The sequence below is a fragment of the Panthera pardus genome, unplaced genomic scaffold (genome assembly GCF_024362965.1).
Source record: "Panthera pardus isolate Hobbes unplaced genomic scaffold, ASM2436296v1 HiC_scaffold_24, whole genome shotgun sequence".
In the NCBI taxonomy this organism is placed as follows: domain Eukaryota; kingdom Metazoa; phylum Chordata; class Mammalia; order Carnivora; family Felidae; genus Panthera; species Panthera pardus.
Window position 1 is genome coordinate 18491067 of NW_026526810.1, and position 12726 is coordinate 18503792.

Below are 12726 nucleotides of genomic sequence, written 5' to 3' on the forward strand. Positions count from 1 at the left end.
TTCCATGGGCTTATTATATAATTACTTTATATATATTAATATTATTATATTAAATAATATATAAATATTAATATACTATAAATATATATATTTATATTTATACAGGCAGGGTATTAGCTAAAGATATAGTTTTATTCTCTTGGCTTTTCTTATTCTTGTGTTTTGTGTTGTTAAATCCAGCACTTTCAAATGGAGCTTGAAAATTTATTACAGTTCTTTCATTCATATCATATCATTCTGTCTGCTATGATCTGAATGCTTAAGTCCCCCCAAAATTCATATGTTGAAATCCTATCCCCAAAGGTGGTGGTATTAGGAAGTGGGGGCTGAGGTCATGAGGGTGGATCCTTCATGAATGGGGTTAGTGTTCTTATAAAAGAGATCCCACAGAGCTCCTTTCCCTTTTTCACCAGGTGAGGACACAGTGGGAATGTGCCTACTATCAATAAGGAAGTGGGCCTTCCCCAGCCACTGGCACCTTGATCTTGGATCCAGTGTCCAGAAATGTGAGAAATAAATACCTGTTGTTTATAAGCCATCCAGCTTATGGTATTTTGTTATAGCAGCCAGATAGGCATTCTCCTAACAGTTAAAGTTTCAAAGGAGGCATACTAAATTTTCTACCTCTGGTAAGAAAATAAAGAACACAAAAATAAAAATGGAGAGAACCCAAATAGCAAATTTTGTTTAAAAAGGCAAGCCTAGGCTTAATTTTTATTGGTATTGCTTCTTTTTGCTCTTCCCCCCACCACACACACATATAGTTTTTCTATTCATTTTGGCGGGAGGTGGGGCAGGTAAATGAGGGACATGACTCTTCATTTTATGCTCACATGGTTTCTGGGTAACCTTTCGTAAAACTGATGTACTTCTCAGAACCTCTGGAGTTTTGCATCCATTTTTTTTAATTTCCAGGCAAAAATGAAAGAGGCTTAAAATGCCCCAGAGAAACATCAACCTGAAACATCAATTATTATAGCAATACCATAGGTTGGTTGACATGTACCACTTTTTTTCCTCCTTAAAGTTAAAAAAAAGTCTGATTTTCACTAAAATCTGACTCCTGTTCTATATATTGCTGTTTTGAGAAAGTCACTCAACATTTTCTACTTAAGGCAATGTTAAATAAACCCTTCCCTAATTTGAAGCATGAAAAGTCAGTGGTGTGGATTTAAATGTTGCTATGATTTAAATTTAACTGTTGCTATGATTTCACTAAGATCTATTGGAATCTTAGTAAAAGGCCTATGGTCTCACAATATTTTATGATACATATTTTGTTCAAGATATCCACCATCATCCTCTCAAAACTGTGGTAACTCCTAGAAGATCTCAAAAGCACTTTTAGACCAGGAGATCAGGAAAGACACACGTGCACGCATCCACACCCACACACAATTACTCTAAAACAAAACAAAATAAAAATCATTACAAAATCAGCACAAGAGACAAAAGATTTTTAAGGTCACCATTTAGCAAGGTTGATATTCATAATAATTAGCCACCAACAGTGGTGGAGCATTATGGGAAGGTCTGGTGGTTTCCAGGGCAACCAGGAAAGCCCAGAGCCTCTTCAGGGTTCCAGGCAGCAGTCTGGTTTCCTGATTCAAGTGATTTCATTATGAGACCTGGTGAGATGATTCTCATCAGGAAGCCTTGCATTTAGTCATTCCCATAAATATTGGTGACACTACCTCATAAAGCTCTGAGGAGACTATCCCATATAATGGCAAAACTAGACAGTTTTTTCACCTCAGCAAACAGCTTTGGGACAACTTTATTGAAAGCCTCTGCAGTGTCAGAGCAATATTCATTACAGCCTTTGTAGCTATAATATAGGAAATCCGTCCTCAGAGGATCTGTGCTCTCAGATACGGCAATGCGATTATTTAAAATCAGTCCAAGGAGATGGTTTTTCCCTTGTGTGATGACTATTTATAGTAACAGTAATACACCAAATCTTATAAGATGTGTGTGTGTGTGTGTGTGTGTGTGCGCGCGCGCGCGCTCGCAAATCTCAGTGTTCCGTGGATGTCTCCTAATTAATCTGAGGACATGGCCTCACTTCCTATAATCATCTCAAGTGAGAAATTCAATGCCAATGTATCATGCAACTGCGAAATTAGCCCTGAAAAGGCAGACAGACCTGAGCCCGTACAGCACCGTCCCATCAGGGTGAAGGCGGATCATGCGGTTTTTCACTGTCACTCCATGCACAAATGACTTTTTGTCATTTAAGAAATATGTGTCAGGCACCCATAGCTGGTCAGCCACTCGATTGTCAAGCGTGAGGTTGAGAGGGATCCCAGAATAGGCAAGCCTTTTATCTCTCCAATATTGTTGAAAATACATGGTTAAGGTGTAATCCTGGTGGGGGGAAAGAAAAGGAAAAAGTTAGTTTGTGCTCAGCCACAGGCGTATTTCCTCCATGACTGGTCAAATTCAGGTTGGAATCCAGAAGAAGTGGGTATTATTTTCAGGCAGGGTTGGAAGCTTGGTTGCTTTCTTGTAAATGCAAATAAATACTAGGTTTAATAGGTATAAATCATGCTAATAAATCCTCTGTTTTAGAAAAAAAATCCTCTGTTTTATTTAGACAAGAACCAGACTAGACAAATTGGTATTTAAGCAATAGCCACACAGACATAAGGGACAAAAAATAATTTTTAAAAAGTCATCATAATATCAGGTTGCTGGCAGTACCCTGAGCCCTCTCCTATGTCCTCCATCTCCCACCAGACACACATGTGTCTTCACCACCTATGGCAGAGGACCTCTATTTACAAATTCTCTCTGCAACATAAGCCTCTTTCCTCTCCTATCCTCTGGGAAAGCTGTAAATACAAACTCTGTAAACATACTTTGGCGACCCAATGACCTGTGGGAGGTCTCTATGCCTTATTCTCTTTTTCTTCCAGAACACCATTTCTATACTAACTAGGCCATATCATCACCTTGAGATGATGATACATTCGTCTGGGAAAAATGGGAGCCTATAGCTAACACTGGATGTAGGAGAAGAGAAATGGACCATGGTATATACCCTCACAGGCTTGCCAACAAAATAAGCACATATCTAGGCAGATGATCCTACTGTTTTGGTTTGTTTGTTTGTTTGTTTGTTTGTTTGTTTTGGGGTTTCTTTTGCAAAGTCATTAATGTAGTAAGAAAGAAAGAAATCAAGCTGAGCATGAAAATTCTATTTTTAAATTTCTATTCTTTTTGGCAATCAATATTCAAGTCTACAACAGTCAAGTCTGAAAATTTGGTAATATTCATGGGACATCCTGAACCCCACTATATAAGAATCCAAACTGAAAACCCCACTATATAAGTATCTAAACTCTCCAACCAGGGAAGGAAAAAACACTGTTACATATAGGAACTTCCGAATTCACACACTTACAGGTATCTGAAAACATCCTGGCTTTGTGCACAGTGAGAGAGGGGATTGCAAATCAATTGAAGAATCTATCCTAGACACAGGTCTTATGACATCCTATGCAATACTCATTTTACTGACTCACAGGGCAGTTCTCAGTGCTTGCTAATCTAACAATGCCTATTTATCACTGACCTCAAGAGTGTTAGAACATAGAAGCCTCTGAAATGTCAAAGAACACACCTGGATGTTTTTCTCCAGGTGCTCACAGGCAAGGAGGTGACAAAACCCAATGCATTCTAAATAACTATAAATAGAATAAGTTTTAAACTATAAGGGCCATAAAAAATCAGAGGAGGGGGGAATCAAGAAAATTCAAATGGCCTGAGGAGTCTTTATAGAGGTTTCATCTGCAGCTTGAAGGAGAGATACTATTTGAGTAGATGAGAAGACACAGAGAGGAGTTTCCCTCCCCCCCCCCCCAGGCACTTATGGGCAGAGCTCTGTGCCTGGCATTACCTGTGTGAACTCTCCCCCAGCCCACCTCCCATCCTCACAGAGCAGGTAGCATTAAAGAAAGACCTTGGTTAGCCAGATACTAGATAGGGAGCATGAAAAAAAATCATATGAGGATGCTGCTTTTATTGCATTGATGAGAATCTTTGAAGAGTTCAGTTTTGCTGGAACTTAGAGTTCAAGAGGGGAAAAAGACAAAGTGGTCAGCAAGGCTGGATTCTGTGGCAGTGACCAAGAAGGTGGAAAAACTTGAATGTCAGCTCCATAGCCAATGAAAGTCATTGAAGGTTTCAAGTAGCAACTGACGCAACCAAGTGTATTAATCTTGTCTTTTATTTTATGTTTTCCCATGCTTTAACATCTGGACCCTGGTTGACCTTGGAGAGACTTCTCTCCCTCCTCCAAGGGCTAGCTAATTCCTATACATAACAAACAATCCCATTAAGCTCTAAACTCCAAATTCAAACCAACCAATCCAGAGCTCACACCCCAAGTGCCAGAGCTCACATCCCAAGTGCTTTCTGTATTGGGCTTTCACACTCAAGGCCAATACATCATCTATATCCAAGTACCAGGCAACTACAGACAGTCTAGACCATAGGGCCCACTTTAGTTACTGAAACTAGCCAATCCTAAGCCTGTTTATCCAGCCTCCCCCATGCCCACTCCTTCCCATGGAAACCACCATAAAGGCTCTTGCCCACAGCTTCCCTTCTTTCCTGTGACTGACCCTGGTGCTTCCCTGTGTGCCTTATCACATCCCCTGCAATGGATTGTGTGTCCCCTTCTCTTGGGGTCTGTGTTTAACAAACTATCTTTTCAATGTCAGCTGCCTCCTGATCTGTTGTGTCTGCCATACCTAAATAATAATACGATCTATTTTAAACACAAAATCGTGGATCAGGAAAATCAGGTGTGATCAAATGGGTGGAGAGTACTTGCTGGTAGGTGATAGGGAGAACAGGTGGAAAGGGGGTACAGGTTAAGGAAATCCTAAAATTTCACAGATATTAGGCTTGATGTGAATGGACCCACAAAGAGTGCAATCACATACCCTGCATTAGCAGAAACGATGGTTAATGTAGGTGGTGCATCTTTAAAACATGCAAAGTTTTGGTGGCATGATAAGTTGGAAATCAGCAGTAGCAGCTAAAGGATTTTCAATTTGAATGTAATGCTCCAAATTACATTCTTATTGAAATAGAAGCATTTCACTTGCTTCTCTCTTTGGTTTCTAAGCCTACATCCTACGCCTGAGTCATGAAGTCTAGCACTTCTCTGAGTTTCCTTCCAACTTGCATTCATATGGGTTGCTGTGAGGTTGTAGGGAATGTGTCATTTTGCCCTGGGAACTCAGTTGTCATCAAACTTGGACTCTGGGTCTTGTGCTGTTCTCCACACAAGCAGCAGCACCTCTCAATTTTGGTCTTGGGTGTTTGCTGAGGTGAGTTGAATGGATTAGAGTTGGGGAGAGCTTATGTCGTACAGGGAGAAAACTAGTATTTAAATTCAAACCTGCTGTATCAGCTGTGCTTTCTAAAGCAATGACATCATTACACCAGTGGGGACACTAGTCAGTATCCCACTTCTTTCTCCTGTAAAGACTGGCAGACAAAGGAAAGGTGACAGCAGACAAGTCCAATCCTCCCTTTGCTCTCTTGTGCAGTTGGGGCAGTTAATGGGAGATTTTAGTGTTAAGTGGGCCACAGTACTGACTCCTGTTCTGTGCAGTGGTGAGCACCATGCATGATAATGTTAGCAGCAATTAACATGCTCTGATCTCTTGGTATGTGCTAGGCCTTATGATAGAGTCATTTAAATGTAAAACAGGGATTATCAGTATTCTCACTATCATCCCCCATCAATGAAGAAAAATGTTTTAGAAAGCTCAAGTAATTTGCTTCCTTTCCCCCATGCCCCAATAAATAGGAGTAACTTGGGGAAGTGGGATTTGAATTTGGGGCTCCCTCCCTGGAGGGTGTGACTCTCAACCTCAAAACAAAGCTCCTAAGGACAGAAGCTAAATAGTTCTGCATAATACACTGAAATGAGCTTGGTGGGAGGATAGTCTGCAAAGATATCTTGGTTACTAGAGAATCAAGGCATGTAAGATAATTCAGCTTTTGAGAGGAATAAGAATTGTGGCACCACTAAAGCCCCCATCATTGCAAATATTTAGTACAGCTGCTATGTAGGCAAATGCCTTGTGAAAGTTTCTTTTCTTTAGGGAATCCCAGACAAGTTTATGTTTTCCACATTCAGAGGTCCCCAGGGTCTTCATAAGCCCTCCTCACCTTCTTCCTGGAGTGGTCACCACCAAATGTGGGGCAGCTTGGGGGGTGGGGTTTGAGGGAGATCAAAGAGAACAGGGCAGAGGCCTTGAAATGGCATTTCTCAAGTGCAGGGCTTTCAGGGGCTCCAAGGTTCATGGGGAGTAGGAACTGGTGAGTCTGATACCAGTGGCGGATGCCAATGTCCTGGGCCTCTGCAGAGCTCACTGTGTCCTTGGCTTTCATCTTTCCTGCTCTGAGCACATGATCCACTTGGGCACAGGGAGGCGTCTCCAGTCACACTGACAAGAAATCTCAGACACCAAAAGCTTCTGCTAGGGTGAGAGGAAATTGTAATGGTCTCTTCCTTTCCCACCTCTGCCGTTTGCAGGGGAAACTAAACCTCCTGTAGAGAGACATTAGGGAGGAGTGGGTGTGAGGAGGGGAGGGGATTAGGGAGGAGTGGACTGTGGGGAGAAGCTGGCATTAGAAGGTATGGGGGTCAGAGCAGGTCAGAGTGAGAGGTGGGCCCAGGGTGAGGAAAATCAAGAGTCTGGAGGACAGAGGCTCAATGGAATAGTGGACTTCTGGGAAGAAAGGGCAGCAGGGAGCAGCCAGGCTCAGCAAGGAATGCAGAGGAACAAGGTGCAAAAAGGGGTGGGACACGGGGAGAAGCAGGAGTCTAGGAGAAAGAGGCTCACGAGAATAGTGGGTATCCAGGAGGGGTGGGACACAGGGGACCATCAAGTAAGTTCCTTCACCATGCAGTGCAATGGGAACAGCCTCTAGAAATCTCACCCTGGGAGGGTGGGCTTAAATAGATTAGCACACAGTAGGAAGAGACAGTCTGTTTCCTGGCACTGACCCTTGGCTATGGCACAACCAGCCATATCAGCACATTTAGACAGAGCATGCTGGCAGAAGGAGGAGGGGTAATGGCCAAGAGAGATCAAGATTTATGGAAATAGCTGCCAATGGAGTGAGCCACATGACAGAGGCCTGTGTTGAGAAGACACAGAATCCCTTCATCTGTGAGGCCTTCATGGATTGAGAGGGATAACCTTCACTCCTAGCCCTGTCCCAAATTCTTCAGACCTAGGCTCACAAAGTTCCTTCTGGATATAATATGGTATCACTTTATTTTAGAAGACTGTGCTTTGGGTGGTGGTTGAGACTTGTAGTACTTAAAACATTTATAAAACATTCCTCCTATAAAGTAATTTATGGACACATTGGGTGTGTGAGCATGGATAATAACACAATTTATTGTGTTAGCAGGCCATTCAACAGCCCTGGGTACTCTGAGAACATTGGGTTTCTGGTTTAGATACAGTTACAACCCTGGAATGTTTAGTTGGGAGGCTGTAAGGAAAGGCACTGATTTCCTGGACCTTAGCCCCTTCAGCTGCCAGCACCTCCTACCACCTCTGCTTCTCCATTCCCTCAGTAGTCCAGCCCCAAATCCTTGCCAGGGAAGGTAGCTGGAAGCCCTTGTAGAGCAACAGTCCTTGGCCTCCCAGGTTAGCTTAGCCACTTCTTCACTAGTGGAGACTCAGTTGTGTCCCATATCTAGTCACAAATGGACTGAGATGTGTGTGTGGTGGGGGGTGGGGGGACCTGGACCCAGGACCCCTGCTGAAACCTTCTGGGCCTCTAACCTTCCAGGTTCATCTATATCTGAGATGGTTGTCCATACAAGGAAAACATCCAGCTCTCTGATTTATACTGTGACAGATTCCAGTGGGGACTGTAGCCCTGGGATATGGGATTCAGTGGAGAGACATCAAGCAATAAGGAGGAAAACCCAGGGGTTTCCTCATCCAGAAATCTCTAGTCCCCTAGGACTCAGAATTCTCTGGGATATAATGTATAAATGTGAATTATTTAATTATAGTTGGTTTGAACTATGGTAACTCATCAAAATCATTAGATAAGATTCTATGTCTTGAATTTTTATGTGTCCTATAAAAGGCCTATAACAAACTTTAGATCAGCATGAAGAAATATTGAAGAATTGTATTCAAAACAGTCTTTCTTTAAAAGAATCTTACAAACAAAATAATTCAATTAAGAGATTGTTTATTCCTTGGGTCTTTTGTGGGGGGAATCATTAAGCCCTCTGATAATCTAATGAAATCATGGTCCCTCTCTCTTCTCTAACTGTGTGTTTGTGTGTGGATGTGTGCATGTGTTTGTGTATCAATTCAGTCAGCATACTAAAGTCCACTGAGGTGCATTCCTATTGCCTCACAAAGTGAGAACAAATAAAATAGTAAGTGAAGTTTTCAAATTTTTAACACATTTAGAATTTGTATAATTTCTGTCCTTGAAAAAATATGACACAGTTGTCAGGTTTTACCCCAGATTACAAAAATCCACTTCATGCAAAAGTCAGAAGCCAGAGTTCCTGGGTAAGACACCAGCCCAGCCCAGGGTCCTATGGTTTGGAGCCAGTGGGCTGAGATAGCAGTGGGGAGGGGAGTGGGCAGGAGGAGATACGCAGTCTGAGGCTGCTAGGAAAGGATTGCTGGTACTCATAGCTCCAGAATCCCCAGTGGCTAGGGGCAGGGAATAGGCATTCTTAAGTATGAGTCATTCACCTGCCAAGCATTTACACATAGGTGGCAATCCTTTGAAAAATCTCCTGAGAATATACAAATAGCAGCAGCAACAACAACAAAAATAACAAAATAAAACCTCAGCCCATCTTTTGGGCACTTCAAGCAACTCAAATAAATTGCAAATTTCCTTCTGCTTGAGGAAATCTCTCCACATTTATCACATTAAAAACAAGAATACATATTCAAAAGTGGAAATACTGCTCATTATTCTGCAATTAAGAAATTGACAAGATTTCCTCAGCACAGGAAATGAAGACAAAATTTGCTAACCCTGAGAAAGAAATGCAATCTCTAAACTACATTTAAATATCTAGCTGCAGCTGTGAAAGCCACAGGACACCTGCATTTGCATCTGGTTCAGCAAGTTTATGATACAAAACCTTACAGGTAAGTTGTTCTCAGGTTAAGGAAAATTGTTCTGAAAGTTTACATAAGACCTAGGTGGTGGCAACTTCCTTCTGAGATCAGGTTGGGGGACTCTTGGCACTTCTATTAACAAGATATATTTAGAAAATTCTAATCCATTTTTTTAATGACCTAAAAATGAGTATCCAACATTACATACCTCTCTCCTCCGACAACAGACTTCAGTCCCCATTTGTTGAATCCATATGTGATCTTTCCTAAGAAAGTATGACCCTTATCTCTCTTTTACCCTCTCTTCTTCCTGATCCCCTTTAAGCATTCACTGAGTATCTCTGCAAGCCAGGAACCATGCAGAGTGCTAGGGACCCAGAGACAAGAAAGACATAATTTGTAACTGTAAGTAGCTCACAATTTAGGAGGTAGACATAAAATTGAACCAAAGAAAATGGAAGTGATTAAGAGAAGGAGCTTTGGAATCAAACATGCCCAAGTCTCAAGTCAGCCTCCTGCTGGCTGGGCAAATGTATGTGAATCATTTCACTTAAGCCCACTTACTCTGTCTGGAAAAACTGCCTGCCACACACTCTTAAAGGCTTAGCATAGTGAAAAGCACCCATCAAGAGTCAAGAAATTTACAATAATGCAAAAGAAGTGTATATTTAAGGGATATCTACTAAGTCTGGGGATGGCAGGGAAGGAAGCTGGTGTGCCTATGAGAATGGTCTGGTCTTCTTATAATTGTTATACCTGCCCAAAGTTTCATAGTTTGTATTTTTTATTCATCCATCTAAATGTTAAATGTATTCAAAAGATTAACCAGTCATCTCTGTATGAAATGTAAAATGGCTGATGAAAATAGTTACAAGTTCCCGAGCCTCTATAGCCATCTGAAAAACTTACATAGGATATAAATTACTCTAGACATATGTTTTTCTTTCCATATATGAATAGATATCATAGGTATTTTTTTGAATCTATTAAGTTAGAAAAGGAAAATGATTATACTGACCTACATTCAAAGGACAAAAAAAAAAAAAAAAGATAGTATTCAAAGAAATCAAGAATTCAACATAAGCCAATGAGAACCAGGAAGATGTAAGAGAATGCCTAGGCTAAATGAGACTCTGGCAGGGGGTGATTTGCAGGAGGTGGTGGAGCAGGATGCCACTGACACACTGGGTCACCTTCTTTGCCTGGTACTTTACCTGGGAAAGTTACCTAATCACTCTGAGTCTCAGAAATCTCTTGTGGAAAGAAGAAACTAAAAATGGTCATTTTACAAAAGTGCTCTAGCAATTAATTGAGCTAACAATGCTTGACTCATAATAGGCATTTGGAAAATTCTACATTCTCTTCCCTCATCCTAGAGTAGGGCTAGTCATTCCTCAATGAAACCTCCCCAACACATGATGAAAAATGATCCTTTTTAACAGTTGGACCCTTAGCCCATTATTCCATGCAAGTGCATGCCAAACTGCCAAGGAAAATGTGCTTTATTATTTAGAGGTGCAGGTAAAAAAGACTCAGCCTAATACTTTAATATAGAATTCTCAACATCCCTTCCCATTTCAAAATGGGAAAAACTCTATTTTATAGTCAATTGACCCATCTGTATGCAAAACATTTTCACTAAGTGTTCTCTCCATAGCCCCCTTTAATTTTAAATTGATGGCTCTATATACTTTTTTTACCCCTAGGGGACGTTACTTATTCTCCCAAACTGGGCACCAAGGCACCAGAAGAAAGAAGTATCTCCACTGTTCTTTCCCATTCCTAGGTTCCTCCATCAGTTTCTCTGACCCATTGTATTTTCCTGAGATTTGCATGGATGGATCCAGCTGCCTTTTGAAACTTTCCAAATGCCCCACAGACACCCAAGCCAATATTTCCAAAATTAACTCATCTTTCTTTCTTACCTTATCTTTCTATCCCAAATCTATTCTCATTTCATACCACCATTCTGTACCCACTCACTCATTCTCAACTAAACCAAAACCAGAGGCTGTATACCAATCTCTTCCTTCTTTCTCATCCTACATCCAACATTTACTCAGTTACTGGGTTATGTTAATCCTATTTCTTAAATGCCTTCCATATCTAGAACTGGTCCATGAGTTGGCAACAACAGTACAGAGGGTTGGGAGTGTTTCCACTGATGTCCCCATGATTAGCAATAAGCTCCTGAACTCTCAAATTGCATTCCAGAAGAACACTTACTCATGTCTAGAGAAGACTGAGTCCAACAACAGATCTCAGATACATAGGAGGTTAAATAGAAGAATATATAATATGATCAGATGTCTCACACTCTGTATGGGAACAGATGTTCCACTCAGCACAAACGCCATATAAATGAAATTTTGGAATGTGCTTATAAACTGGAGAGTCACTGCATATTCTCCTTTATTCTAAAAAGTATTTATCTGAATAATACTCACTGAGACACCAGACTGTTTACAAATTATAGTCTGCAACATGTGTGTATATACATTTATATAAAGTTATTATATATACAATTATTATTATGTATATATAATCAGATACATATCTTTATTTTCCAGCAACTATCTTTAATTAATAGGCTCCCAAAAGGGGATGTGATGTCTCTTAAATATGTCATTCGTCCAAAGATGCTCCAAGCATTAGATATGAGAAACAGACATATTGCTTGTGCAAAGAACTCTTAACATCTCTATATTTGAGGGATATTCAAACAACTGGAAGAATGTTACATCTGGAGACTTGTGAGTGATTTGTCCATATTCTGACTCTGTGGCATTTATCAAGGCTGTGCTCTTCCCTTGCTTGAGCATGGTGCCTGCAGATGACTATGAGGTTAAAGATTGTGTGTCTTTAAATAGTGATGGTCATCTTTTGGGTTGCATGGTTTCTAGAGTTCATATTATTAGATTTGCTGAACTGAGTATCACTTAAAATCACTTCTGTTTGAATCCCTTCAAGACAGAAAACAAGGAAAAATATGCTACAACAGAAAGAAAGGTGTTTATTTGTCATAAAATAAAGGAAGAATATTCCCATTTTAAATGAAAAACCCCTCCCAGATACTTATGCTATGAGAGTTCAATGCCCTTTGCTTTTATATATGGGCCTCTATATCAGGATTTAACAATGGATTTCGTCTCCTCAGAGACAAATCATGTAGATTAGTGATGATACATATTTTAAAGTACTTTCAGATTCTAAGAAGATATGCTATTTTTATACAGCAAGCCCATTCATTTATGAGATCATGTCTATTTCTGGTTTCTACCCAGAACTTGTTAGGTTATTGTTATTAGATAAATCAACAATATTAAAAATATTATACTCTATAACTAAGAAAATATTGGCTTGATAATCATTCTTTTTCTGAATTGTTATTAATTTCAGCATAAATATTTGGATGAACATTACTGAATGTAATTACATGAAGTAATCCTATCTTCTCGGACATTATAATCAAGGTATGGGTAGCCAAAAAGAAACTGTGATGTAGATTTTCATACACTCAATCAAGCACAGTGCGTAAGGAAGGAAAAACACAAGTGCTAACTTTCAGATAGGAGAGTAA

General features: G+C 40.3%; 1 protein-coding gene across 3 annotated transcripts in view; it reads right to left on the minus strand.

Annotated features, from left to right (window-relative positions):
* Positions 1-12726, minus strand: part of GABRB3 (gamma-aminobutyric acid type A receptor subunit beta3) — a 451589-nt gene that overhangs the window by 67892 nt on the left and 370971 nt on the right. For all 3 annotated transcript variants that reach the window (XM_053888809.1, XM_053888811.1, XM_053888810.1), the window contains one exon: positions 2147-2367. In XM_053888809.1, coding sequence (XP_053744784.1) covers positions 2147-2367 — 221 coding nt within the window. The remainder of the gene's footprint in view (positions 1-2146; positions 2368-12726) is intronic.